The 27,043-nt window shown below is 49.4% G+C and overlaps 10 protein-coding genes across 10 annotated transcripts; 6 read left to right on the top strand and 4 right to left on the bottom strand.

Moving 5' to 3' along the window:
* Positions 1 to 228: 228 nt before the first annotated feature.
* Positions 229 to 1,438, bottom strand: N7455_002188 (uncharacterized protein; the record flags this gene model as incomplete). Its single annotated transcript, XM_065604238.1, has 4 exons — positions 229 to 406; positions 472 to 890; positions 980 to 1,258; positions 1,334 to 1,438. 4 exons carry the CDS (start codon positions 1,436 to 1,438, stop codon positions 229 to 231), a joined length of 981 nt encoding a protein of 326 aa, XP_065462729.1.
* A 523-nt stretch (positions 1,439 to 1,961) lies between these two features.
* Positions 1,962 to 3,691, bottom strand: N7455_002189 (sugar porter family MFS transporter; the record flags this gene model as incomplete). Its single annotated transcript, XM_040951693.2, has 4 exons — positions 1,962 to 3,074; positions 3,126 to 3,206; positions 3,257 to 3,459; positions 3,517 to 3,691. 4 exons carry the CDS (start codon positions 3,689 to 3,691, stop codon positions 1,962 to 1,964), a joined length of 1,572 nt encoding a protein of 523 aa, XP_040818080.2.
* Positions 3,692 to 5,415: 1,724 nt separating this feature from the next.
* On the top strand, positions 5,416 to 8,703 carry N7455_002190 (putative C6 transcription factor (Mut3); the record flags this gene model as incomplete). Its single annotated transcript, XM_040951968.2, has 5 exons — positions 5,416 to 5,662; positions 5,734 to 6,490; positions 6,545 to 7,156; positions 7,215 to 7,599; positions 7,651 to 8,703. 5 exons carry the CDS (start codon positions 5,416 to 5,418, stop codon positions 8,701 to 8,703), a joined length of 3,054 nt encoding a protein of 1,017 aa, XP_040817848.2.
* A 424-nt stretch (positions 8,704 to 9,127) lies between these two features.
* N7455_002191 (uncharacterized protein) lies at positions 9,128 to 9,550 on the top strand (the record flags this gene model as incomplete). The annotated part of the gene is made up of 1 exon (XM_040951046.2): positions 9,128 to 9,550. One exon carries the CDS (start codon positions 9,128 to 9,130, stop codon positions 9,548 to 9,550), a length of 423 nt encoding a protein of 140 aa, XP_040818449.2.
* Positions 9,551 to 11,524: 1,974 nt separating this feature from the next.
* N7455_002192 (oxidoreductase, 2OG-Fe(II) oxygenase family) lies at positions 11,525 to 12,565 on the top strand (the record flags this gene model as incomplete). The annotated part of the gene is made up of 2 exons (XM_040951690.2): positions 11,525 to 11,856; positions 11,974 to 12,565. 2 exons carry the CDS (start codon positions 11,525 to 11,527, stop codon positions 12,563 to 12,565), a joined length of 924 nt encoding a protein of 307 aa, XP_040818017.2.
* A 1,131-nt stretch (positions 12,566 to 13,696) lies between these two features.
* Positions 13,697 to 16,030, top strand: pacC (putative C2H2 transcription factor PacC). Its single transcript, XM_040951296.2, has 2 exons — positions 13,697 to 14,120; positions 14,179 to 16,030. Exons 1-2 carry the CDS (start codon positions 13,899 to 13,901, stop codon positions 15,877 to 15,879), a joined length of 1,923 nt encoding a protein of 640 aa, XP_040818306.2. The 5' UTR covers positions 13,697 to 13,898; the 3' UTR covers positions 15,880 to 16,030.
* Positions 16,031 to 17,360: 1,330 nt separating this feature from the next.
* N7455_002194 (putative forkhead transcription factor Fkh1/2) lies at positions 17,361 to 20,071 on the top strand. The gene is made up of 3 exons (XM_040951665.2): positions 17,361 to 17,517; positions 17,603 to 19,581; positions 19,653 to 20,071. Exons 1-3 carry the CDS (start codon positions 17,404 to 17,406, stop codon positions 19,717 to 19,719), a joined length of 2,160 nt encoding a protein of 719 aa, XP_040817545.2. The 5' UTR covers positions 17,361 to 17,403; the 3' UTR covers positions 19,720 to 20,071.
* Positions 20,072 to 20,175: 104 nt separating this feature from the next.
* Positions 20,176 to 21,291, bottom strand: N7455_002195 (putative transcription regulator PAB1642; the record flags this gene model as incomplete). Its single annotated transcript, XM_040951064.2, has 1 exon — positions 20,176 to 21,291. The coding sequence occupies one exon, from the start codon at positions 21,289 to 21,291 to the stop codon at positions 20,176 to 20,178; it is 1,116 nt and encodes a 371-aa protein (XP_040818602.2).
* A 471-nt stretch (positions 21,292 to 21,762) lies between these two features.
* On the bottom strand, positions 21,763 to 23,785 carry N7455_002196 (uncharacterized protein; the record flags this gene model as incomplete). Its single annotated transcript, XM_040951558.2, has 2 exons — positions 21,763 to 23,173; positions 23,229 to 23,785. 2 exons carry the CDS (start codon positions 23,783 to 23,785, stop codon positions 21,763 to 21,765), a joined length of 1,968 nt encoding a protein of 655 aa, XP_040818524.2.
* Positions 23,786 to 25,339: 1,554 nt separating this feature from the next.
* N7455_002197 (uncharacterized protein) lies at positions 25,340 to 26,643 on the top strand (the record flags this gene model as incomplete). Its single annotated transcript, XM_040951426.2, has 3 exons — positions 25,340 to 25,467; positions 25,526 to 26,181; positions 26,237 to 26,643. The coding sequence occupies 3 exons, from the start codon at positions 25,340 to 25,342 to the stop codon at positions 26,641 to 26,643; spliced, it is 1,191 nt and encodes a 396-aa protein (XP_040818013.2).
* Between the last annotated feature and the right edge of the window lie 400 nt (positions 26,644 to 27,043).

Genomic DNA, 27,043 nt, shown 5'->3' on the forward strand with positions numbered 1-27,043 from the left:
ATACTCAGGCCAGAATCCCGCATTTTCCCAATCAATAGTAGCAGCTATTTTCAACGTCGTGGGCTCGTTCGGCGGTTATTACTATCCAGTCTAGCTCTGCTATTTTAGTTTCTTATGAGGATGTTTCGTCAGAAGGTGGGGACATGATGTTCATTGTTTTTATGATCGAGTAGGTAGTGTTTGCAGACTTCAGGTCTGATCTAGCTTCTAATCAAATACTCATCCCATTCAAGCAAAAATCCGAAGAGGGTAGTTAGCCAAGTAAAACCCAGGATCATTAAACCGCAGACCCCTATCCAAACCCGAAATAGCCTCAATCTCCTCATTCGTCATATCAAATCCCAACACATCCAAGTTCTCAGCCAGACGAGTGCGATCATTCGACTTGGGAATAACAGCAATACCCCTAAATATATCAACCATCAGCGCCAAATCAACAACCACACACTCACACACAATTCCAAAACTCACCGTTGCGTAGCCCACCTCAACAAAACCCTCGCAGCCGAAACACCATACTTCTCCGCAACAACCCTAACAGACCCCGCCTCAAAAAGCAGCGGGATCCCCCGCGCCCTCTTCGAAAACGCCGGCGGCAACTCAACAAACGATTGAGGCCCGAAACTCGAGTATGCCGTCACGGCAATCCCATTCTCCTGCGCCATTTGGATAAGTTCAGACTGCACCAGGTAAGGGTGGTGCTCGATCTGCAGGGCAGAGATGGGATGACGCGCATACGTCTTTATATCGTATAGACTCTGCGCTTGGAAATTGCTCACGCCGATGCTGTGTGCGATGCCACTGTCAACGAGTGTTTCCATTGCTTCCCAGGTTTCGCGGATCGGGACGTTGTCTGGGGTTACGGTGCCTGTTTCGTCCGTCCACCATGCCTGGGGCATTTAGTTGGTTAGTGAGGCTGAGGCTGTGAGAGGTATTTGTATTTCTAATTGGGATTAGGGAGGGGATGAGGGTTGCTTACAGGGTACTCCCTTACTGCTGGGTCGATGTACTTCAGTGCGCAGGGGAAGTGCATTAGGAATAAGTCGATGTATCCTAGACCCCAGGAGTCATTTTGTTTCTTGGCCATTTCAATGGCATGTTCCCGCCGGTGGTAGTTGTTCCATAGTTTTGTTGTGATGAAGATCTCGGCGCGGGTTACGAGGCCGTCGGCGATGGCGCGTTGGATGCCTTCGCCCGCTTCTTTTTCGTTTTGGTAGTCATATGCGTCGTCGAATAGTCTGTATCCGGCTTTGATTGCCTATAGGATGTTAGTATGTTAGCGTGTATTTGGTATGTGTTGGTTGTAGGGGTTTCTAAATGTACTAGTACTGACGTTGTATACTGTGTCCGCGGCTGTCTCTTTGGGAACTTTCCATAGGCCGAAGCCTACGAGGGGCATTTCTTTGCCAGAGGCTAGGGTGGTGGTTGACTTTGCCATTGTTGTAGTTGTACTGGTAGTTCGTTCTGCCTTTTTGTGAGACTTTCCCTGCTATTTAAATCCTTTCGAACAGCTAATGATGCTGGTGGTTCTAGTTGCCTATTTGGGATGTGGATCCTGGTATTCCCAAAAGGGCAATCGGGTGGCATCAGAGGCTCAACTCTGTGGAACCTTCCAAGGTTGGAAGCAGGTGGTTATCCTAGCCTTATTGCAAAACACAGCACAGGAAAAAAAAGAGCGACATCGCGCAGAAACGATACCGTGACCTCCGCCCAGATGTTTTACGCCAAAAGCAAAAATGAGCTGGAGTCCGCCGTTGTACAACCGCAGACTCGAGCTCATTACCTATTACACTTTAGTGTGGAGGATAAAGTACGTTTGTGCGCCTGGCGCGCGGCTGATATGCGAAATCCATAGTCTCACTTGATCTATAACTAGAGATGTTTGTGTTGTTCCAATGGGTAATCACACTGAACTGAATACTTCTTCATTTCATCACTTCATAAATCCTATATTGTACAATCTAAACCTCCTTGGCTCCGATCTCATCCCCAGACCCACTGTGACTACTACCGATACTAACAGTGTCATGAGTAGGATGCATCGACAACGGATGCAGCCCCTTATGTCGAATCTGCGAGCGCGGTCTAATAGCCACAGGAGTGTCCGCATTAAAAGAGCGCTCCGAGTGCCCATCGTCAAACTGTGTTGTGAAAACCTCTTCGACCCCCTCAAGAGAATAACCCGCAGTCTCAGGATAAAACGCCCAAACAACCACCATCGCTGCCCAATTGAACGCGGCAAAGCAATAGAAGTAATTCGACCCGATATTCGTTAATGCTATAGGCGAGCACTGCGTGAAGATAAGATTAACACTCCAATTCGTGGCAGTCGCCATGGACGAGCCGCGGGCTCGAAGAGGCGTAGGGAAGATCTCAGTCTGATAGACCCAAGAGATCATTCCAAGAGCCGTGAAGAAGAATGAGAAAACAAAGAACATGGCGATGGCAGCTCGCAGAGCATGTGGGTTGGCGGTGGGGTCGCTGAAATCGATATACTGTGCCAGCGTGGCTTCGATGCACAGGGCTGCTCCCATGCCCAGTAATGATGGGATGAGCAGTTTCCGACGGCCGACTTTGTCGATGAAAAGCATGAAGACCGTGTACCAGAACTGCGCTAGCGCGCTCCAGAGTCCAATTATCATGAGGGAGGTTGATGCTGTAAAGCCGAGCGTTTGGAAGAGTCTTGGGCCGTAATTTGAAATTACGTTTGTTCCTGAGCATTGGCTGAATACTTGCAGACCACAGGCAAGGAGGACCCTGTGTCGCCAGCGCGGGGAGAGGAGAAGTTGGCGCCAGGATCGTACGGCGGATTGCTTCTCGGATACTAGGCTCTCTTGGATTTGGAATAGCTCATGTTCGAGTAGTTGGCTGTTGGTTGCGCCTTGGTTGAGATGGAGTCGGGCGAGGACTGAGCGGCCTTCTTCCTCTCTGCCCTTTTCCATGAGCCATCGTGGCGATTCAGGAAGGAACCAAATGCCACAAGTCAGAATTATTGCTGGCACGACTTGAAAAGAAAGTGGAAAGCGCCAGGAGAAGATTCCACCTCGAAGGGAGCAACCGTATCCCACCCATTGCTTGAACCCTGTTAGTTGAATTATAGTAAGATCCCAGTGGCAATTACTCACAGCAACCACGAACCCCAAGCCAATCATCCATTGCTGCATACTAGCTAGCATCCCCCGAATCTGTGGTGGGGCAACCTCGCTCTGGGCTCACGTCAGATAAAGCTTAGCAGCTGGACAGTGTGTCTACCTACACAATAAACGGGAATAGTGGCAGACATCTGCCCAATTGCCAGACCCGCGATGCATCGACCGGCGATAAGCATCGCGATATTGACCGCGCCTCCCTGGAGGCCAGCACCCAGAGTGGCAAGAAGTCCACCAATAAAGAGGACCATTCGACGGCCATAGTAATCCGAAATATACGAGGCGAGGACCGATCCCACGATTGCACCTCCTAGTCACCAATATTAGATCCCGATCGCCGCAAGATCCGACAAAGATAGATACTCACCGATATACGAGGAAATAATTCCCCCAGCGACGGTGTCAGACAAGGTTGGAGACCCGAATTGGCGCAGAAAGGCCTCCTGCTCGATACTGGAAGAGATCACGCCGGAATCATAGCCGAACAGGAATGATCCCAGCGCGGCAAAGGCGCAGCAGAAGGTGACGAGGTAGAAAGTCATAGTACGTATCGCGTGGCTCCATAGCCTATGAAAATTGACGTTAGAGGAGGAGACGATCCCATATAAGGCCAAGCTAGAGAAAGTCGCGTTTGGCGTTGTTATACATGCCGATCCACCTTAGAGAAAGTGGGACGTGCCGCAGGGGCACTATGTAATTGCGAATGGAATGTCATGCGGGAGGCGAGGGATCTTCAGAATCGTTTCAAGGCTAAAGTTACTCTGAAAGTTAGAGGGGGATAGTCAATAGCCTAATTAATAGTTTGAATAATTATGACGCAGTTCACTTGGCGTACGATGTTATGTACATAAAGGGCTATTAATGAGGCATATCGTGAAGCCGAACTTCGGGAGCCCGATTAAGATGGGGTTTTTCGTGGATAGGATGATAGGTCATTTCAATGTTTGCATTCCCCATGTCTCGCGTCACAGGGCTGTCAAAGCATTTTGACGCACGTTGCCTTGTTTCAAGGACTCTGCATGACAAACCCCTTCATGATGGCAGTAGGTCGCAAGGGCGTTCAGGGTCCAGGACTGTATGTTGTGCTCTGTATGTACTTCATCATTTGTACCGCAATGTTGTTATTTCGAGGGAATAAGAATAGAAACGGGGGTATCCTATCGTAGTGATGTGATGTCACAATATTAGAAATAGAATTGAGCAAGATATTAGTCTTTGTCCAGGTGATCACCCTTTTTCTGTGCCGGGATACTCCGTACATGATGGTAGTACTCCGTACCGTATGCAATCCCTGGAGAAGGACTAATATAGATTAATAAGACTGGTTAATGTACCCGTGGACGTACTTCGTATAAGGTCCAAGGGAGAACCTATTAATAAGATCCCACATGAGTCTGCAGTTCAATTTCAAACCCAAACAACTACAACACATACCTAGGTATGGAATACATATGCTTGAATTTCCTAATTTCAGAGACTCTACGAAGTACTACTAATAGTAATATAGTCCGTACGGAGTAGGAAATCGGCGAAGTGACCGGGCCTAGACGAATCCGGCAGTGGAGACGGGGCTAAAGCCTTAACAGCGAGTTCTTCGACTTCTGATTGGATGAAAATACCAAACTCCCTGAAAGTCCCAAAAATGCCTCAGTCCAAAGGGGGGGAAAAAAGGGAAAAATTCTGGAAAAGAAGAAAAAGAAGGGAAAAGACGCACCAAAGACGGAAGTTAATGTGTCGGCGTCGCGCATATTGAACCCCCGATATCCACCTGGCCACCAGTCAAAAGGCGTATGACTCTTCATGACTAAATTGAAGTTCATTTTTCTCCAACTAAGATAATACGTTGTTCTTTGTGCTCCATACGGAATACTCCGTACCTTGACACCTCTCTGACCCTGAAGCCCTTGAGGTCTTTTTAATATTTCACACACCGCCTTCGGGAATAATCATTTCATCATTGTCTCCATTTCCCCCTCCAGACCCTCAATGACTCTAATAAGATTCTAAGATCCTAAGATTCTCAGACCCTTCAACTAGTACCTCCAAATTTTACTATTCTACTCCTCCCTGGGAACTTTCAATCGAACACCGTCAGACTTTGCACCAGTCTCCACTATCTGTTTCCTCTTTGATTCTGCTTATCAATTCAAAATAGGGCGATCCATGACATTTGGTGAGATAGTGATATTCACTTCGGATCGCCCGCCAAGGCCACCATTTGTCTTTACATGACTCCGTGCATTTTACGAACCTCAGATATCCAGTCATGGCGACTACGACGAGCCCTGTTTCTGGCGAGAATGAGGAGGATCCCGCGCCCATGAACGACTTCAAGTATTCGCATGAGGACGATCATCATGACAGTCCTACCCATGATGCCTCCACCACAGACCCTAAATCACTACCTGCGCAGAAAAGGCGACGGGTCGGCCGCGCTTGCGACGAATGTCGCAGGAAAAAAATTAAGTGCGATGGCAAACAGCCATGCACTCATTGCACAGTCTATAGTTATGGTACGCAGAGCCCTATGCATTTAATCTCGGGGGTGAAAAAAAGTTCATGTGCCCTAACAGTCGGTCTGTAGAGTGTTCGTACGACCAACCTTCCAACCGTCGTCGAAATCCCGCCCCGCAGTATGTCGAAGCCCTTGAAAATCGGCTCCAAAAAGCCGAAGCCCTACTTCGAATTGTTCTCCCAAATGTCGACCTCGATGATCCGCAACTAGACGTACATGCGACAGAACAGAAATTCACAGCCGCTCAAAAATCGAAACAAGCGACCGAAGATGTCAAACCGTCGATTGTACAAGACACAGTGCAAGAAGGGGCAGACGAGGGACTATTAGAAACCATGGTCGACAATTCGGGCTGCTTAGATCGAGATGATCAGGGCCATTGGGATTATCATGGGCACACCTCGGGCGTTCTCTTTGTTCGCCGGTTGCGCAAACAGTTGGGCGCCGCAGATATCTCGGGCCCCATGGCACGATCGCGCCCCTCGATAACCGCGCATATGCTGGATAGTCCGAAGTCGATGTCCGAATCGCCTCAAGACACAACGTTACCTCCTACACATGACCTGCCTCCACGGGAGGCTGCGCGCCGCTTGTGTCACAATGCGATCGACCATGCCTGCTCGTTGATGAAATTTGTGCATATACCCTCTTTTTTCGCAAGTCTGGATCGCATTTACGATACTCCCCCGGAACAATTCACGAACCAGGAGAACTCCTTCCTGCCGCTTTTATATATCGTCATCGCCGTTGGCTGCTTATTCTCGGACGATGAATCGGGACAGGGCACCCTGGATTTGGCTGGCTACGAAGGCGCAATAGGCCAAGGGTAAGTCATAGCAAATCTGTAGTGCTCTATGCCACCGACTAATTTTTTTGACAGGTTCCAATTCTTCAAGGCTGGTCGGCAACTGCTGGAGATCACCGACTGCCGTGACTTGGTTTCTCTGCAGGCAATCTGTTTTATGGTCCTCTTCCTCCAATCCTCTGCGAAGCTGAGCACATGCTACTCATATGTGGGAATTGCACTTCGTTCAGCACTGCGATTAGGTCTCCATCGCTCTGTTGCGGCAGACTTCAACCCCCTTGAGCGAGAACTTCGAAAGCGCATCTTCTGGGTCATCCGCAAGATGGACATCTACGTGAGCACGCTCTTAGGACTTCCTCAGATGCTGAGTGACGACGATATCGATCAAGAGTACCCAATGGAGGTTGATGGTGATTACATTACTACCGAAGGAATCACCCAACCCCCGTCTAACTATACACCCCTGATGGCTGGATGCAATGCACACACGCGTCTTTCTAACATCATTCTGAAGGTGGTGAAATATATCTACCCAGTCAAGAATGCTCGCTATCGCTCCAAGTCAGACCAACGATACATGGTCAGCCACTCGAAAATTCGGGAGATCGAGCGAGATCTGCAAAATTGGATGGAAGAATTGCCTCCTGCTCTGCGACCAGGCACAGAAGTGTCGCCGCAGCTAGAACGGTAAGTCTCAAGTCTACAGTGATAATTTACCGAATCAATGTGACTAACATTTAAATAGTGTCCGGCAATTGCTACGTATAAGCTACGCCCACGTGCAGATGGTCATGTACCGCCCGTTCCTCCACTACGTGTCTGGTGGTTCTCAAGCGCGTGGCGTGGACAAGCGCTCGTATGCCTGTGCAGCTGCCTGCGTCAGCGTTTCCCGAAACATTGTTCACATCACGACCGGAATGCAAAAGAGAGGGCTTCTCAATGGATCCTTCTGGTTCACCATGTATACGACCTATTTTGCCATCCTCTCCTTGATCTTCTTCGTGCTTGAGAATCCGGATTCACCTACAGCCAAAGATGGTGTCCTGAAGGATGCCATGGAGGGCAAAAATACCCTAGCCGGATTGGCCAAGAAGAGTCTTGCTGCCGACCGGTGTTCCCAGAGCTTGAACGTAAGTGCTCATGCCTTCAATCTGGAATAGCTTTGACTAATTATATTGTAGTGCCTTTTCAAGACATTACCCGAGATGTTGAAAAATCGCCAGAGCTCAAAGACACCTGTTAATCTCAAGCGGCCCGCGCCATCCAACACTGCCGAGCCTGAACTGAAGCTTCAGCCTTCCTTTGAGAAAACGCTGCCACATCGGTCAAGCACTTTCCCAGTGCAGATGATGTCCCAGACTCCTGTTAACGATGATCAGAGCCGCCGACAACGAAGTCTGGACAATGTCCAGCCTGTCAGCAATCGCTCTACTGACATTAATCATCAGTCCACGTGGATTTCAAACACACCTGAGCTGCTGACAGAAACCATGACCACCCCGGAACATATTTCCTCAACAGGCATGACACCCTCTATGCCCACTCAAGAGCCATCAAGTCTAGCATGGGCTCAGCAATTCACCAATCCCTCCAACCTCCCAGACCTCATGCCAATGATGTTCCCATCAGACGATCCATTCGCATACCCAACACAGCCCATGTCTACCTTGGAAGATGATCACTTCCGGCACGACGCTTCAGGCATACCATCGAAGTATCCCTTCGATTCAGCACCAGGCATGGGACCCACCACACCCGGCGACCCCTCCAGCGCAGGGGTCTCCACTCCAACCTTTGACTTCACAAACCTCCCGAATTACCCCATAGCAAATCCCCCAGGGATCAAGTCATCAGTACCAAGCCACCTCCGCCCCTCCCACTCCCGAACCTCGTCCCGCGTCCACTCCCCAATCTCGCAGAGCCAAACTCCATCAGAGGTGATCAGCAGTCCAGACCTGGTCTCAATCCCGAACCAGAATTTCGTCTGGCAGGGCTACAATTTCCAGCCCAACAATCCGAACGACATAGGAACTGAGTCCGCACCACAACAGCCAGAAATGCCCGGTCCAAATGGAATGCCTGATTTCAGCATGGGCATGGATGAAAGTATGGGCATGAATATGGATCTGGGGATCTCCTTTGATGATCTGTTTGGCAATAATGCCGCGTATCGACCGGGCAATGCGGCGTCTGCTGAGGATTGGGCTCAGTGGATGAATGCCAACAGCATTTAACCTAGGTCTGGTTTGCCGTGTTTGTTTGATCTGCTTTTTACGATGATATGCTATCATGAAAGCCAAAATCTTGGTGTAAAAACTGTTAATACCTGGTTGGGTTAGGAGTCTCGCTTTCTTTCTCACTTAGCTGTATATATATATATATAAATGTATACCGAATTTCTATATCATTTGAAGGTCGATCACTTGATTCAATGGAACTAAGAGCGAGGTAAGTGCACCATTTTTGGTGGAATATGGTATGTGATTGGTCTAGTTGAATCAAGTACTGGATCAACCCTTTTCCGATAGTCTCTGCACATGCCTACCTAGGTACATACCTTCCTCCCTCCTCCCCCAACTCTCAATTCCAGGTCTTCCCCCTCAATACTAGCGATCCTACACAGTCAACGTATCAAAAGACTGACAACCCCGCCTCAACATGTCTGCCGACATCTTGAAATCTGCATGGAAAGTAATCCCTATGTTCCAATCACGCTCTATCCCTCTCACAATTCAATTCTACACCGAGAAACTGGGCTTCGAACTTGCCAGCGTAAACCCCGAGGAAGGCTCATCCGAGCAGACATTTTGCTCCTTATTCATTGGCAGAAAGGCAGACGCCAACTTCTACTTCTCAAAAGCAACAACTGGGAATTTCACCCCGTCACAGGCGATGATTGCTCTAGGGACATCGCAGTTAGATGAGTATTACAATCATCTGAGGTCTCTCGATGATGTTGAGATTGTGGAAGATGTCGAGGATACACCGTGGGGGTATAGACAGTTCTCAATCAAGGATAATGATGGGAACATCTTAACCTTTTTCAAATTTTTGGAGGGGGGCAATCCGGGGCAAGCCTGAGGGGATTTTTGAGTGGTTGTCACATTTTACGGCCCTAATGGCCATGGATTCTGCGCATTATAAGACTCATTCAACTCTACTGCGATGCCTTTATCTGGCAGCCCTGATCAATTCTAAGGAGTACAAGGAGGGCGGTCACTACGTTCATGCTGTCGACAGTATATTTTGCAGACTTACGATGAAAAGAACTTGAGCTTGACTTCGTTCATTCACTAATGCCTACTACTGGCTATATTTCCAACACCAATATCCCCCAAAGGGTTCTTGGGCACATAACTACATCCCATGATCCTCAAAGCTACCCGTGGACCGTGGACCGTGGACCGTGGACCCTTGACTTGGGAAGTAGATCCCTCGTCCCAACTAAGTGCATTGGTCAATAATGCACTTTGGCTTGTCCCTTTTTGCCCTTCTTATCAATTTGCAACTCATCCCTGCTCAAATCGCCCTTAGCGCTCTACAAATCTGTGCTCTACAAGTTATATATATATATACAGAGTTACTCAGAGAATATTTCCACTTCGGGCAATAAAAAGAAAGTTTACAGTAACTATAGCATACCTAGGGGGTACATTGTTGACGAGGGTTTTTGTCGGGACGTTATGGTTGGTGTCTGGTTGTACGCACTCTGTTTGAGGTATCATGGCGTGTACGTTGTATACATTCTCCACACGGCGGGTTTGGTCACACTCTTCCAGCAGCCCTAGAAGGCTATGCGGAGACTTCCGGGGATATGTAGTATAACGTCTGATTAGGTCTCCAGGATTAGCTGGGGTAATGACTAACCATTTGTAGTAGTTTAGCATTTCTAGAGTTGTAGCATTCAATATGTTGACCACCTAGATATATACACCTCCCGGATGCCAAATCAGCCGAAATTATCAGCAGGGCAGTCGAGATGATGGAAGTATCGAAGGTGGTTAGGGTGACCATGCCCATTGACACAAGAAATGGCCACAGCTGGCATGGTAGTGGTTTCTGCGTCCTTGTCCAATTCAACCATGGTGGGTGACGGTGATGATAGGTAGAAAACCAAAAGCAAAAGCAGGACCAGGAAAGAGCGTAAAAGAAGCAACGAGAATAGTAAGACCTCTGAGTTAACGTTTCTGCATTATGTTATTATTTTTTTTGGCTTTGGCTTTGGTACCCTGCGCGTGCTGGCCGTTCTCGTGCCGACCTTGACAGGAGGTGGATATAACACCTTGAGGTAGCGACGGTCGGGATCGGGTAGCTCGACATCCCTGCCTTCCAAGGTTGGTATACTGCTGGCACATTGTTAGCTGTAAGTTATCTTCTGTTTGTGCCGGCTATTGTCCTCAAGGTCTAGGTTGTGATTGAGGATACGTCGCGAGGCTCATCGACAAAGGACCTCGAGGGATGGCTAACTATCCATCGTGTGTGCACGCGGACGGTTGATCTGGCTTTGTGGGTCTGCTTTGCGATTGGAATGTCGATTGTTGGGTGAAGCATTCCAAAGGGGTAGAATCAAGAAAATGAACATCCATGGATGAGTATAGACCAGAGTATAGACCATACATATCCACAAATCGAATAAGTTACTCCCGCATCCTCCCCTAAACACCTCCTTAACTCCGCATAGCTATAGATGTAGCTACATTTGTATTTTGCTAAATAACACGTATAGGATATACGCTCTAGTAATAATAGGGATGTCAAATGTTCCAATGAAGTCATCTTCATCTTAGCTTCGGGTTAGCCCACAATCTGTTTGACCCACATACTTCGACATTTCCAACAACGTCCAGAACCTCTCCTTCGATGGCCCTACACTACAACACCCATTCTTGATCATATTCCTCTTCCATTGCCTATGGGCCTTCATCTATACCCAGCGACAGATCAATTGTAGCTTCCGCAAGCTTCCGCCCCGGTCGCATGGAGAGCTAATAATCCAAATATCCCCTTGTACATTTACTTGGCTACATATCCCCGTGACTATTTATAGCCAACCCAATGGCATCACTTCCAAAGTTTTCTACCGTCTTTACCTGGGCCCTCTACTTGATTCCGGTGTATATCTTCATCCTCGACCCGCTAGTGCGCGGATTCTTCCCGGGCTTGCTAGCACCACGCGAAGACAGCGTCGACCTCTTCGACGAGTCCGACGCACCAGGACCTGGCATCAACCTCACCGACGACAGCTTCATCAGCCCCGAAGATGGCGTACCATTCAACTGCCCCAGCACAGAGGGGTATCGTGTGCATCTCCTCTCGCGCGAACCACTGATCATATATATCGAGAACTTCATCTCAGAAACCGAAGCAAACCACATCCTGGACATGAGGTAAACCACCAATCTCAACCGCAACCCCCGAAACACGGATATATACCATCACACACAAACACATACACAAGATAACCACCGACCAAGCTAACCGGACAAACCTCCCCCGAATCCCAGCGTGAACAAATACACCCCTTCTATCGTCTACGACGGCCAGACAGAACGAGTAGACCCAACCAAACGCCTCTCCGACCGTGCCCTTCTCGACCGCGACGACACAATCCGCTGTCTGGAAGACCGCGCTCGCGCCTTCCAGGGCTGGCGTCCGGACCTGTACATCGAGCGCATGTGGGCGCAGCGCTACAATGCATCCGGCCACTACCGCCACCACTATGACTGGGCCGGGTCATTGGCGCGGGGCGGGGATCGTTTTAGCACGTTTATGGTGTACATCGATGCGGACTGTGAGGGTGGGGGGACGAATTTTCCACGGTTGAGGATGCCTGATGGGGAGGGGTGGTGCCGGTTCCTGGAGTGTGAGCAGCGGGATGGGGTAGGGAAGGGGAAGGGGAAGGAGGGGGAGATGGGTATCACATTCAAGCCTATCAAGGGTAACGCAGTATTCTGGGAGAATCTTCGGCCGGATGGGACAGGGTACCCGGAGACTTGGCACGCTGCGTTCCCTGTCACGAAAGGGACGAAGGTTGGGCTGAATGTTTGGAGTTGGTACCAGCCAACGCCAAAGCGGAGGAACCGCTCGGGAAGGTGAGGTGGCACTTGCACAGAGAGAGAGAAGACTTGCACGTGGGTGATTTGGGTTCGGCGGCTACGCCACTGGGCCAAGCCATGTTCCAAGGAGTAACTGGAATGCTTGGGCTAGGCCCTTGTGAAGACCTCGGGATGATGATAAGCTTAGGTAAGTAAATATTTATATATCACCTGGACAGGGGGTTAGTTTTGACATGTTCCGAGGTCAGGCCGAAATGTTACAAATATAATAGAATTACGGAGTAGATACTCCGTAGACTATAGAAAGTGACAGATAGAACATATGTGGTTACATGTAAAAATATGTAATATATAAAAATATCTCCAGATGTCTCGCGGAATCCGAATCCGACTGATGCATGCCGGCCGTAACCAAGGGCACTAGGCAGCCGGATTAAATCAGAGGACTTATCACACTCGGACAAAGTTTATACGAAAGGGATATGAATTTGGTCATACCAAGACTCCAAGACTCCAAGACTTGAGTCTTGGTGCCCGGAGCGGGAATTATTGGCAAGAGGAATCACTTGGCTGCCAAGAAGCATTGCCCATGGGATGTTTCTTGGAAGGTTGGCTTGGCGAAATGAATACGCCACTCCTTGTCTCATTCTCAGCTTCATTTACTTTAATATTGGAACATGTGAGCCCGTAAGATGTAAGTTGTCTGTTAACAATTTACCCTTTGAATTTACGGTGTGTTTGGACTAACCTGATTTAGGGTAAACGGAAGTACTTAAAATCGCTTATAAGATACATACAAGGTATTTAGGTAGGTTATAGGCCAGTTATGTACGGAGTTAGCTTCAGCCGTATATACCTAGGTACCTAGGTAGGTAACAACCTTGAGAATTACATACCTAGGTATATATTAATATTAAAAATACATGTACATAATTGTAAAACTTGTAAAAATTGTGCTTCGTACCGTACTGTACCCTACTGTGCTACGTGTTAGCTGTGGAATGCTCCCACACAGCCCCTCGTTCCCCCCCTTCGGTCCACCAGTCAAAAGTCATGGCGCCAACGCCTCTTGGTACTTGGGGCCCGCACCGACTCTTGGCCCGGTCTTGGTCTTCTGCTTTCTCTCCTTGTCCTTCCGCCAGGCTTAGCAAAGCGGTATTTTCTGGGCAAAGGCTCGGCTCCTTTTCCTCTTCTTGCGGAGAAACCCCCCCATTTTCTCACTCACTCTTTCCCCCCCTTTTCCTTCTCGCCTACATTGTATACATATAGGGTGTTTCTTCTCTATAATTGTGTGATCTTCTTAGTTTGTTCTCTTTTGTTCTCTTTTGATCTCTAGGCTTTCCGCCAACTCCAGATCAAGTATTCTTGGCATCATGTCGGAAAATCATACCCCTTCTACTACGGCCACCTTGCCTGCGCCTGTTTCTGAACCGGCGCCGATTCAAGCAACCCCTACTCCATCCGCCTCAGTCACTGCGACCGCCGCTGCCGCCACCGCGGCAGTGAACAGCCCGTCCATGAACGGCGCCGGTGAGCAGTTGCCTTGTCAGTGGGTTGGATGCACTGAGAAGTCTCCTACGGCCGAGTCTCTATATGTAAGCTTGATCAGTTAACTTCAATCAGAAAAAAGAGATGCTAATAATTACTGTTTAGGAGCATGTTTGTGAGCGTCACGTTGGACGCAAAAGCACCAACAACCTCAACCTGACCTGTCAGTGGGGCACTTGCAACACCACAACAGTCAAACGTGATCATATCACTTCCCACATCCGCGTTCATGTACCACTTAAGCCTCACAAGTGTGACTTCTGCGGGAAGGCTTTCAAGCGTCCCCAGGATTTGAAGAAGCATGTCAAGACTCACGCGGACGACTCCGAGATCCGCTCCCCCGAACCCGGCATGAAGCATCCTGATATGATGTTCCCCCCAAACCCTAAGGGTTATGCTGCTGCCACACATTACTTCGAGAGCCCTATCACTGGCATCAATGGCCAATATTCACACGCGCCGCCCCCGCAGTACTACCAGCCACACCCTCCACCTCAGGCTCCTAACCCGCACTCCTACGGCAATGTATACTATGCCCTGAGTCAAGGACAAGAGGGAGGCCACCCCTATGATCGTAAGCGCGGATATGACGCGTTGAACGAGTTTTTTGGCGACTTGAAGCGCCGCCAGTTCGACCCTAACTCCTATGCCGCGGTCGGCCAGCGTCTGCTTGGTCTGCAGGCCCTTCAACTTCCCTTCCTCAATGGCCCCGTGCCTGAATATCAGCAAATGCCTGCCTCTGTTGCGGTCGGCGGGGGCGGCGGTGGTGGTTACAGCCCTGGTGGTTCTCAGCCTCCTGGTTACCACCTTCCCCCCATGTCAAATGTCCGGACTAAGAACGATTTGATCAACATCGATCAGTTCCTCGAGCAAATGCAGAACACTATCTACGAAAGCGATGAGAATGTGGCGGCTGCCGGCGTTGCCCAGCCCGGCGCGCATTACGTGCATGGTGGCATGAACTATCGCGCCACCCACTCTCCCCCAACCCAGCTCCCGCCAAGCCACGTTACTGCAACCGCCTCAACCCCCATGGGGGCTGCTTCCGCCCACTCCCCCTCGGTCGGCACCCCGGCTCTGACCCCGCCTTCCAGTGCACAGTCATACACCTCCAACCGCTCTCCTATCTCCATGCACCACGCTCACCGCGTGTCTCCTCCCCATGAGAGCGGCCCGGGCATGTACCCTCGCTTGCCGTCGGCCACTGTCGCCGACAGCATGTCCGCAGGCTACCCGACCGCCTCCGGTGCCGCACCACCCTCTACCCTGAGTGGTGCGTATGACCACGACGATCGTCGCCGCTACACCGGTGGTACCTTGCAACGCGCCCGGCCGGCCGAGCGTGCTGCCACTGAGGACCGCATGGACATCTCCCAGGATAGCAAGCATGACGGCGAGCGCACTCCCACCAAGGCTGTTCACATCTCCGAGAGCCTGATTGACCCCGCTCTATCGGGTACCTCGTCTGATCCCGATCAGGAGGCAGTCAAGCGTACTGCGCAAGCGGCCACCGAAGTCGCCGAGCGGGATGTCAACGTTGCCTGGGTTGAGAAGGTCCGTCTGCTTGAGAACCTACGTCGCTTGGTTTCTGAGTTGCTCGAGACCGGTACTGCTGGATATGGAGCGCAGACCTCCTCGGCTTCTCCTACTCCAGGACTTGATGCCATGGAGGGAGTTGAGACTGCCAGTCGTGCTGCTTCTGAGCAGCCCAGGGAAGAGGCCAAGTCTCCAAGTGAGGGAGTCTTTTATCCCACATTACGTGGCGTGGATGAGGATGAGGATGGGGACTCCAAAATGCCTGAGTAAATTCTTCATCTCTTTCTTGCCTTTGGCCATAGCTTGATTCACGCCCGTGACGACATTTGTTTATTGCCTCTTTTTCCGCTCTACACCCCCTTTTCTACAAGGTCTTCTTTGTTCGTTTAAGGCTGTTTTATTTTTATTATTATTTTTTTTTTTTCAATGGAGAAACTTTCCATTTATTTCTGGTACTTTTCAGGTGCTTTCATCTTAAGTTTGTTTCCTATTTGTATGAATATTAGGGCTCCACGGAACTATTTCAACTGTTTGAACTGTTTGAACTATCTAAACTATCTGAACTTGTTTATTTGCGTAAGTGTTGTTTGCGTCTTTGACTCCTTTTTATCTGTAGAACCGAACCTTGGAAGATTGAAAGATCGAATGCGATGTTACCTTCTATCTATCCTTTAGATCGACATGTCAAACCCAAAAAGGCAAAGCAACATTCCAAGCTAAACCAGATCCGGGGAGTGACGCAAACGGGCAGATCTCATTTTGATCAAATCTGGGGATTTGTGTACAAAGTATGCACATGCATGTAGTAGATAAATCAAAATAGTTTATTCAGGTAGGGGTTCTACATGGCTATATACATAGTAAGGACAATGAAGATAAAAGAAATACATATGTAGGATATAACTACATGTCAGGATAAGAGAAAATAATCATCGAACATCGAACATCGAACATCTGCATCTGGACATGTTGGAAGTTCCACTCTCTGCACTCGGAAGCATCCCCAATCCCACGCTGAGCACGTGCTGGTATTGGTATTTCGGTCCTATCTCCGCCTATCGGTGAACTTTCCCTGTATGTATACGCCGTTATGACCAACTCCACCACTCTGTTTACGGTCACATCCCAATCGCACTTCATTTTCTTTTTTTTCTTACTTGTACACTTTATTTTCTCTTCTATTTGTCTTTCCTATAATCTCTCTCTCTCTTCATCTCTTTCCTCTTTATCCTCTTCTATATTTTCCTTTTTGTTGTGTTATACACGTTCTCCACGCGACAAGGCGGTCACCCCCCCAAACAGACGCCATTGCGCGTGTCGATCGGCCTAGGGATTATCGATAATAACATCCAGCCACACAATATCAACCTTTCGATTGGGGGAGTTTTTTGTTAAAAAAAAAGATATCCAGCCTTTGAGTCTTGTTTACAGTCTGACTTGACTTCTTTTTTTTGATCTTTTTCCTCTTCCTTTCTTCCGTGGTGGCAAATCCATGCTCTGACGTTCTTCGTTCTCTGGTTCTACCATCTGAACGGTCTTCCGATTCTGGGGGCGCTGAAATCCGAATCCACCCTTGGGAAGAGTTGACTGTTTTTTTTTAAAAAAAAAACTCTGTGTTTCTGCCTTTTGCCTTCGGCTTTCATATTTCCTCTCTAGTGCCCCGCGCTTGTTTGTGGAGTACTTCGACTCGGATTTGATTGCCTACGCAACCGGAAGAAAAAAAAATAATCATTTACGAACCGACTTCGCCAATACATCATACTGGAAAGAAGGAAGAGCGAATTCCATAAAGATATGCCGCTCACGAACCGCCGCCGCGCGCGGCGCAAGGAAATTCAACTGCAAGAAACGTCCGACGCAGAGGCTCCGGACTCATCGCCTAGTCGACCATCCGCAAAGAAGCGCAAGGTGAGTTAAAATAGCAGAGCGTTTAGTCTGGAACCAAATATATCCCCGCGCAAACAGGAGCTAAGACCCGTTTTCATCTGATTAGGTTGACCGCCGCGCCTCGCCTCCCCCGAACGTCAAACATGAGTCCGCCGACGAAGCCGAAGACTCAGCGGGCGAACACGAACCCGCTACCAATCAAGACCTGGTCGATTTAGTTATCTCATACTTGAACACACCCCGCGAGGAATTGCGCGTCTCGCGCGACCACTCCAACACCAAGACCGAGAATACCCAGCGCATCCAGGCTTATGCTAAGATTGCCGGCCGCAACTGGACCTATTACGTCAAAACCCTGCATGTCAATATCGGCCGCGAACCGGACCGCGAACAACGGGCTGTCGAACAGTCCAGCCCCGTTACAATTGCGGCTCGTGCGCTGCCAGATGTGCATGTCGACTTGGGCCCCAGCAAATTCGTGTCGAGACTGCATGCCGAGATCTTTTATGATGGCGAGGAGACACCTGCCTGGCACATCCGTGTCAATGGCCGGAATGGTGTGCGCTTGAACAATGTCATTATAAAGCGCGGCACCGATGCGATGCTTTCCTGTGGCGACATCATCGAGGTGGCCAATACACAAATGATGTTTGTTACGCCCGGTGACGAGGCCAATATCCAGCCCAGCTTTATAGAGCGCGCTCAGCGCATTGCTAGCGGACAGGAGCCCGATCCGGGTTTGGTTTCCTGGGATGCTTCCCAGCATGCCCATCCTCAGCAATCCCAGAACGACGAGGCTGGGCCGCCATCCTCGTCTGGCGGGCCTTCGTTGGCGCCTGCTCCGAAGTTCCTCAAGCGCCAGGTGACGCCCCCACCGCGGTCGCCTGATACCGCTGGCCAGCGCACCGCTAAACAGTCCCCGCTTTACAACCGAGGCATGATGATGGAGAGCACGGAGGAGATCGATTACAGCAAGGATGCCTCCAAGGACCTCAAGCCGCCGTACAGCTATGCGACGCTGATTGCTCAAGCTATTTTCTCCAGTGAGGAGGAGAAGCTCACGTTGAACAGCATCTATAATTGGATCATGGATAAATACGCTTTCTATCGACACTCCCAAAGCGGCTGGCAGAATTCTATCCGCCACAATCTCTCGCTAAACAAGGCCTTCCAGAAGGTTCCCCGCCGGACCGACGAGCCGGGCAAGGGTATGAAGTGGCAGATTGCAGTGGAATATCGGGAAGAGTACCGGAAGAAGCAAACACGCAAGGGCGGCACGCAATCGTCTGCCCCGTCCTCACCGGCAACGAAAGAGCCCCCATCATCAGCACGCGGGACCAACGTTAGCAAACTCGACACCTCATTCTCAGCAACATCGAAGAAGTCACCACCCGTTTCATCCCCGGGCTTCAGCTCATTTCCTGTAGCTCCGGTGGAAGCATACACACCAGAGCGTGGTTCCCGACTGGGTCGAGGCCTCGGCTCCGACCACCCACTGCGACACATGAACCCACGCGACTACGACGAGCCCTCGCCGCTCCCATCGCGCTCGCACAACCACAACTCCAGCATCTCCACCCAGGTGCAAAACAGCAGCAACAACCTGGCCCGCGCGTACGGAATGTCCGACAACGTAGCCGGATCCCCGCCAGTTCTCTCCTCATCCTACTACAACGAAGAACCCTCTTCAATGATTACACCAGCCCCACAACGCCAACAACCCCGTCTCCCGCCCCCAAGCACAGCGCAGATCCCGTCGAAGTTCATGCCTATGAGCTCGCCCGCGCAGTTCTGGAAGTTCGCTGATATCGGGAGTACCCCTGCCCGCCCCCCGCCGGACATGAGTCCCTTGAAGGGCGAGGTCGAGGACCGCATTATCGGCGGGTTCCCGAGTAGCTCTCCCCCGCCGCCGAATCTTGTTAGTCCCAGCAAACCTGGGACGTCGAATGGACTTGGCTCGAGTCGGACTCTGCCACCGCTTCAGTCGGATTCGGGGGATATGGGACCTAATGGGAAATCTCATGTGAGAAATGAAGAACGGGAAGAGGAGGAAGATGATAATGGATCGGGGTTTGATCTTGCTAGGTATGTTCCTTTGCTACACTAGTTCCTATCCAATTATGTCCTGCGTGCAGAAACTAATATCATTTTTTTAGGGGCTTCGAACCTATTGGCTCCTACCATCGACAACTAGGTAATGCTGCCCGTGCAGCTGCTACTTAATGTTGACTCCGGTGGTTGTTGCAGACTGTCTATCTTGTGATGTACAACATGTCCACTTTACAGACTGTGTCTATGTGTTTTACTATTTGCTTCATGCTTCATGCTTCCGCATTACGAATGGTGTTGGTCGGTTTGGTCATTTTATTGTTTTTGAAGGTTTGCTCAATGACATTGTCATTATTTTGGGAGCAGAGACCTGGAATCGGAGTTTGATCTGATATTCTCTCGGGCAGGGTTGTGGACGGCGTTGTTTTTGTCTGCTTTCTTGCTTTTGCTAGTCATCCCGTTCTAAACAGCCCTTGTATGTATGGGCTTCGGGGCAGATGTATGATATCTTACAATATTTTTCCACTACAAAAAGAATATGCATACTACAATATGTATAGTATGCACGGTAGATCGTAGTGACATTTTAAAGTTGATCTAGAGTTAATCTAGAGTTGATCAGATAAACCATCATTCAGCAACAGACGGCCAAAAATTCTCCTCCAACCAAACAATCTGCCTCCACCACTCCAAACACCTTCCCCGCATAATCTCCAACTCCTCCGCCCCTTTAATCTGCCCCGCCATCTCATCAACAACATCCCCAATCCGATCAACAAACCCTTCAAACTCAACACTCGCCCAATTCTCAATAAACTTCTCCCTCAACGCACCCCCATCCGCATCCTTCTTATAATCCCTCTCCCCATCCTCCCGCATACACCCCGCGGCAAACCTCCAAGACTTCAAATAACATACCTCCGTAGCCCACAACACCGCCAACCCCTCCAAAATAGAAACCCCACTACTCCCAGCAGACATAAACATATCAATATAAGCCCTCGTCGTCCGATTCGCACAGAAGAAAATAGTCCCACACCGCTCACCACCAACCTTCCCTCCAACATCCCCACCAACAGCAGCAGGCTCCACGCCCCGTCCAGACTCATTGAACTGCGGTCCAGGCGCACAAACCTCGCCCCCGGACGGCATCTGACACTCTCCCTGACTCAAACACAGCCCGTGGCCAGGCGCGCTGGTTTTCTCATCAGTGGACGCAAGACAAGCACCCCCGCTTCCATTCCCATCCCCATCCCCTAGCGGCCCTTCGCCCTTGCCGCCCGTGAAACCGGGACAACTTGCCGAGCCGGTGGTGGAGATTCCAACAGAGGTAGTGATGTCCGAGCCCAGTCCGCAGGAGGTGAGTGTGCAGCCGCCTTCTTCAGCGGAGATAGCTGTTAGATCGAGGCCATAGTCGTTTGCTGTTTTTTCGAAGAAGGCAAGTTCTGTACGGATGTTGACGAGGGCGTCGATGAGGACGGTTATGGCGTTTTGTTCTGGGGTTGCGAGGTGTGGGCCTTCTGATGTTGGGTTTTGGGTTGGGAGGCGGATTTTTGAGAGGAGGAGGCCGATGAAGCGGATGTAGGATTGGGCGTAGAGTCGGTCTTGTGAGAGCCATTGGCTTAGTTGGGATTTTGGGAGGGTGCCGCGGCCCGCGGAGGCGAGGAAAGGGTGGGTTGTTGCACGCTTCAGCGCATTGGGGGTGCTTGATAGCAGGTAGGCGGTTAGGGGGCCTCGACTTGTCATTTTGTTTGGGTCTTTTGAGGTGGTTGTTTGAGGTTGTTGGTGTTGGAGGGGGGAGATCGGAGATTAAAATTGCGGGATGGGGCGATAGTGGGATGAACATGATATGTCGTCAGTGGGACATAACATCCCAGGTATATCAATTCCATAGTCACTTCTTACAGTCGCATGTATACATTCCTTAGAACTAGAACTAGAAAATATTTAATATCAATTCAGCGGAGATTTCATTCAGTTCAGAACATAGAAAGCTAGAACTAGCCATACATCCCCCTTGTTTGTTTGTTTTTTAATATTTTCTCACATTTTGATCTCACGCATTCTGTTCAAATTGAAACCTCGATGAGCCCATTCATCCGTTCAAGGGCATCCGACGAGGTATGTTCAAACGATTCTCAAACTGACTTTACGGTTCCAGTCACTCTGTCACTCCCACTTTCGTGAATTGACAATCGTTGCGGTTGGACGTCAGTCTTAATGACTCCAAACGGGGACTTCGTCAGTGTTGTCGTAAAGCTCTTCCTCCATTGTAGCCATGGATTCAAACGCGGCACCATCGCGTTTATCCTTGCGTTCATATTTGGGATTGACCGTGACCTGGGGCTTATCTTCACGCTCGTCGCTGGACTTAACGTTGGGCTCCTTGTCACCAACTTCAGCGTTTTCGTATCCCCACGGCTTCTCCCCAGCTACTCTCAGCATCAATCGAATAAGAGCGTGCAAGGTGTAGTACGCATCATTTCCGGCATTGTGCAAGTCGGGACTCAAAATATTCAGCAAGCCCAACAGTGCTCGGAGACCTCGCGGCTGGGTCTCCCCAGTAGCAGCACAGTACAGCTCTGCCACGTCGATAGTCTCACAAATGACCGAAGAGGGTTCGTTCAGATTGACAAAAACCTGGCTTTCCGCTCTCTGGAGTTGCATGATATCACCATGGAGGTCGAGACCGACCAAGATCACAGTGCGCTTCTGGTTCTTGTGTGGGGCGATCTTATTGTCTCCCTTGCACTGAACCTGGTATGCGGGGATCTTTTCTTCCTTCGGGGGAACCATATATGGGGGATAAAATGCAGCGTCCACAACGTTTGGGATTTCGGCGTGTGTAATTAGCTCACTCTCACCGAATCGGAAGCGACCAGGACATCCGGCAGTGTGAGTGCTGTTGACCCAGTTTCGGTACTCCTTCACACGCAGGTGGCGGGATCGAATCAGTTTCACCCACTTCTCTCCATAATCACCAGGGGCCACACCATCCAAATCCAACATATCCAGGGTCGAAATTCCAACCTCTGTCAGAGAGCCCATAGCGCCGTAACAGTCCATCCACTCAAGATCAATGCTGATGAAAATGGGGGCATCGTGAAAGGCCCACTTGACAGGTTGCAAGGCATCAATCGCTTCGATCTGACCATTGGCAAACGACGGCTGTGGAACATTCGGCTGCAATGCAGGACGGAGCCCAAAGTAGGCTTGCACACGACCTAGGCACTCCTGCCACTTCTTCATTCGGGAATCTCGGGTCGCCTGCTTGTGGTTGTTCTTCTTGGTCTTGACTGTGGCGATGGACTGCTTGATTTTCTTTTCAAATTCCTCGAAAACATGAGGCTCAACCAGCTGTACCCAGGCTCCCCAGTTCTCCAGAGGCGAGGGAACCTTACCCTCCAACTTCATCTTCCGATCACGGGTGCTGCTGCGGCCAAGGTACACAGGTGCCGGCAGTTTTTCATTGTCGAATTCAATCATGAGGCCTTCCTTGCCAACGCCCGTGAGAGTCAAATTGAGGTTCAGAGCCGAATTGAATTCATCGAGCAGTGCTTGAGCCTGGAAAGTGGGAATCAAAAGAAAGGCGGTTTGGGAGATAACCCGCGGAACAGGTAGATAATACCTGGGTGAGTATTAGCGACGGTATACTTTGCTAATTAATTCTAGATTTGACACACAGATCCCAAGTTCGGTTCCAGAACTTATCGCCCTCATAGAACCGCTCATTAACTTTCTTGGCATTCTCTCCATGGAGGTATCTGAAAGGGAAGCGGGCCATTGTGACGGCCGGAGTGAACGACTTGGGAACTGGGATCGCAGTGACCAGCTCCTCGTCGGAATCCATGTCAGAAATATCGCCGTCGCCACGCTCATCTTTGGACAAGCCCGAGAGATCAAGGTGCATCTTCGGTGTACGACGGTGGGGACGACCATCCTGCTTGTTCTGAGTCAAAAGCTTGTCTTCCGGCTCAGGTAGCTGTCCAACCACATGGGTACGAATGTACGACAAAGGAAATTGGCCACCTGCAGGGTACTCCATGCCATCTTCCGGCTTAAAATCAACTGGGAAAGCATATCCACTTACGCCTTGCTTAGCTTTGTTGGACTCGGCAGGGTCGGCTCCATCCGCAGCTGGGGCAGGTCGGGCGGCTCGGGCCTTGTTCAACTCGGTATTCAGATCTTTGAGACCTGGGTCTCCTTCGAGGAGCATCTTCAGACGCTCGCGAACATCCATTTTGAAAAACCGAGATAAAGCTTCAGCAAAATCGAGAGGTGTGAGATGAAGAGCAGAAGGAGAGGAAGTGGGACAAATAAAAAAGGATATAAACAAACGCGGGTGGACGCGCACGCTGAGCCTTTGGGATTAGAATTACTCAATTGGGAAGGAACGGTCAGTTAAGGAAGGGGCGATGGAAAAGCTGGGAATAGGGAAAGAAGTAGGGAAATCCGTGTAGTTCCTCAACAAGGAAGCTACATATATGTACCTAGTTACTATCGTGAGGTGAGTATGTACATTATGTATATGTAGCTGTAGTGAGGTACATTAAAGAGATCAATGTGTCCCTCTTATTGTTCTCTTCGTTCTCTTTCTTCATGCAGGCAATATTTTCTGATAGTTGACAAAGATATCAGTAGGGAATAGCTTCATTGATCAGTAACTTGTCTGGCTTTGTCTGGTAGAGAAATAAATACTCGGCACTTTAGTTTGACTTTGAAAAGTCAAGCGAAATTGAATCAACTTTTGAATAAAAAGACCAAGGCTGAGTATAGATATGTACAAATCGACTATCAAACGTAAATCCACAAAGAAGGTACCTAATTCGTGGATAGTACTACATAATGGATTGAGACAGAGCAAATTATTGGTTACACCGAGGTTCTTGTAAAGTCAAGGTGCTCATACTAGTCACTGTATACACGACGATTTATGGGGTTGGACGGGTATATTTTTGATCTCCAACAAATTTATAGCCTAAAATAGCTCTAATAGCGCTCTATTTCTGTGGCTCTAACTTTCTCGCCTATAACAAACTTTTATATTTCTATCAAAGTTTCAGAATTGACTGGTTTTCACCTTAAGAGGAAGGGTTGGAGTTGCTACTCTCAGAGACCTTCTGAGAGGTGGAGCTTCTAAGAGGTGCCCGTGGGGATCTATTAGTAACCTTGAAAGCTACTTTAATTAGTTCCAAGGTTAAGACTTAACTTTCAATACCCATACAATATAGGAAAAGAGATTTAGAATATAGTAGGATAATAGTGATAATATAGTATTCTTCAAGAGATACTATATAGTTAATAGTATGTTCATGAGTATGTTAGGTATAAGTTCGAATCACATACAATTTCCCCTCGCTTCGCCTATAGAGTAATAAAAGATTGAGGGATTCGCCGTTTTAATGGGATTTTCGAAGTTCGAAGAGCCTCTTCAACCGAGCCAGCCAACTGCGCTGCATCATCCTCAGATTCAGAAATAAGGAGATGAACGAAAGTCCCCAGCAGATCACCCTCGTTCTTAAGGCCTCCTTTCAAATTCATTTGACCTTCATTGCCACAGGCCAGGGCTACAACTGGGTTCTGGGTTGATGTTGCCAATCCAGGCCAATATGCAACACATTTCTAGATCAAGACGGCGACACAGCCGCCCGATATGTTGCGATGACAGTGATTGAACGCTAAGCCATCAATAGCCAAAAGCCAAGCACGGGTCTAGCTCACTATTTCGTTTTGGTCATGATATCTTTCACATCCGGTTCCCCCCCTTTTTGTAAGCGAATTCCTCTCAACTAATATGGAACCCAATTCACCGGCCCCAGCCTTGTACATCACGGGACTGGGATCGAAATATCCGCCCTATCTGCTAGGTGTTGAAGACCTTGATAAACTCGCATCGCGATTTCACGATGTGAGCCGTCCAGGGTAAGCCGTTCAAATTTGTTTACGCCGCCACCGAAAACGGCTGATGTTTTGCATCTAGAATCAAAAAGCTGCTCCAGGTCAATCGCTCAACGGGTATCGAGACCAGATCTGCAGTCCGACCGTATGAGGAAGGATTTGCAACGCAGACGAACCCACCTTCGATCAGTGAGATTGACCAATTTTTCCGCCAGGCCGGGGTCGACCTCGCCGTTCAAGCATGCCAAAAGGCTCTCACAGAAGCACATGTGTCTCCCCAGCAGATCACCCACACGATCGCGGTTACCTGTACCAACCAAGGTAACCCGGGGTACGATTTTCTCGTGGCCCGTAAATTGAACCTCCCACTCCATGTTGATCGCATGCTTCTCCACGGCGTTGGGTGCGCAGGTGGGCTGTCAATTTTGAAGGCCGCAGCGCAAATAGCTGGTGGGGCAAGTCTACGACGGAAGCCGGCCCGCATTTTGGCATTTGCTTGTGAGCTGTGTACGCCCAATGTGCGACATTATCTGTCGATTGCAGAACGCAGTACAGATTCTGATCCAGTCAATATTGCAGCAGCTCTGTTCTCGGATGCTGCGGCCGCTTTTGTTCTTTGTAATGAGTATGCTATGGCTCAGAACGAGGAAGTCAGTCCTCAATTTGAGCTTCTGGAATGGGGTTGTGATGTAATCCCGGGCACCGCTGAGCATATGACCTTTTATGCGGATGTGGATGGTTTGTTAATCGTTGTTCGCTGTTTGAAGAAACTCAGACTAATCGGCGTACATAGGTTATCGAGCTACTCTCGATCGAGGTATTCCTAAATACACTCAACACGCTATCGGACCGATGTTTGAGAGACTTCTTCCGTCGTATGAGGAGCAATTGAACTCTCATTCAAGAGCAGGAGAGGAGCTGCTGAGCCCGCTTGGAATCCGTGATTTCGACTGGGCCTTGCATCCGGGAGGGAGGGCAATCATAGATGGCGTAGCAGAAGCCTTGCAGTTGTCTGAAGATCAACTGCAGGCAAGCCGGGAGATATATCGCACGCGGGGAAACTCGTCTAGCGCTTCGGTCCTGATTGTCTTGGATCGGCTTCGTGAACAAAGTAAAAAGGCGCATGTTGTTGCTACCTCGTTCGGTCCCGGTCTGGCAATTGAAATGGCACTTCTAAGAAGGTGTCAGGTAGATGATTGATGATATTGAGTGCACTTTTGAGGGTGTCATTATGGACGTTCGAGATCTACCACTTACTCTATCTCTAGAGTCTTGAGGGTGACTGCCGATGGGTGATTCTCCATTTGGAACCAAGTATACTTACTGTAGTGGAGCTTAGAATGAAGCTAGTTTTGATTAAACGGCGCCCTAACTCATAAACAGCCCCCCTAAAAATCGATTAAAATCGATTCGGGGAGAAAAGAGAGAAGGAGAGGAACTGAGCTAAGAAGAACGAGTATCTACTTCCCACCTAGTGGGGGAACGCCTGCTTGTAAAAAACAACAAGCAGCCAACGCCAATCTCTCAAAAGACGAGTACCACCCCACACTGTAGCTCTTAAAGAATTACCCGAGTGCGCATGTAGTATTCGTTATATGCG

Source organism: Penicillium solitum (genome assembly GCF_028829755.1).
Source record: "Penicillium solitum strain IBT 25940 chromosome Unknown utg000001l_segment0_segment0, whole genome shotgun sequence".
NCBI lineage: Eukaryota > Fungi > Ascomycota > Eurotiomycetes > Eurotiales > Aspergillaceae > Penicillium > Penicillium solitum.

Coding starts and splice junctions, on each gene's coding strand:
- pacC (XM_040951296.2), top strand. CDS start 13,899: ATGTCGGAAAATCATACCCCTTCTACTACGGCCACCTTGCCTGCGCCT. Junction 14,121..14,178: donor CTACGGCCGAGTCTCTATAT/GTAAGCTTGATC, acceptor ATTACTGTTTAG/GAGCATGTTTGTGAGCGTCA.
- N7455_002194 (XM_040951665.2), top strand. CDS start 17,404: ATGCCGCTCACGAACCGCCGCCGCGCGCGGCGCAAGGAAATTCAACTG. Junction 17,518..17,602: donor CATCCGCAAAGAAGCGCAAG/GTGAGTTAAAAT, acceptor TCATCTGATTAG/GTTGACCGCCGCGCCTCGCC. Junction 19,582..19,652: donor TCGGGGTTTGATCTTGCTAG/GTATGTTCCTTT, acceptor TCATTTTTTTAG/GGGCTTCGAACCTATTGGCT.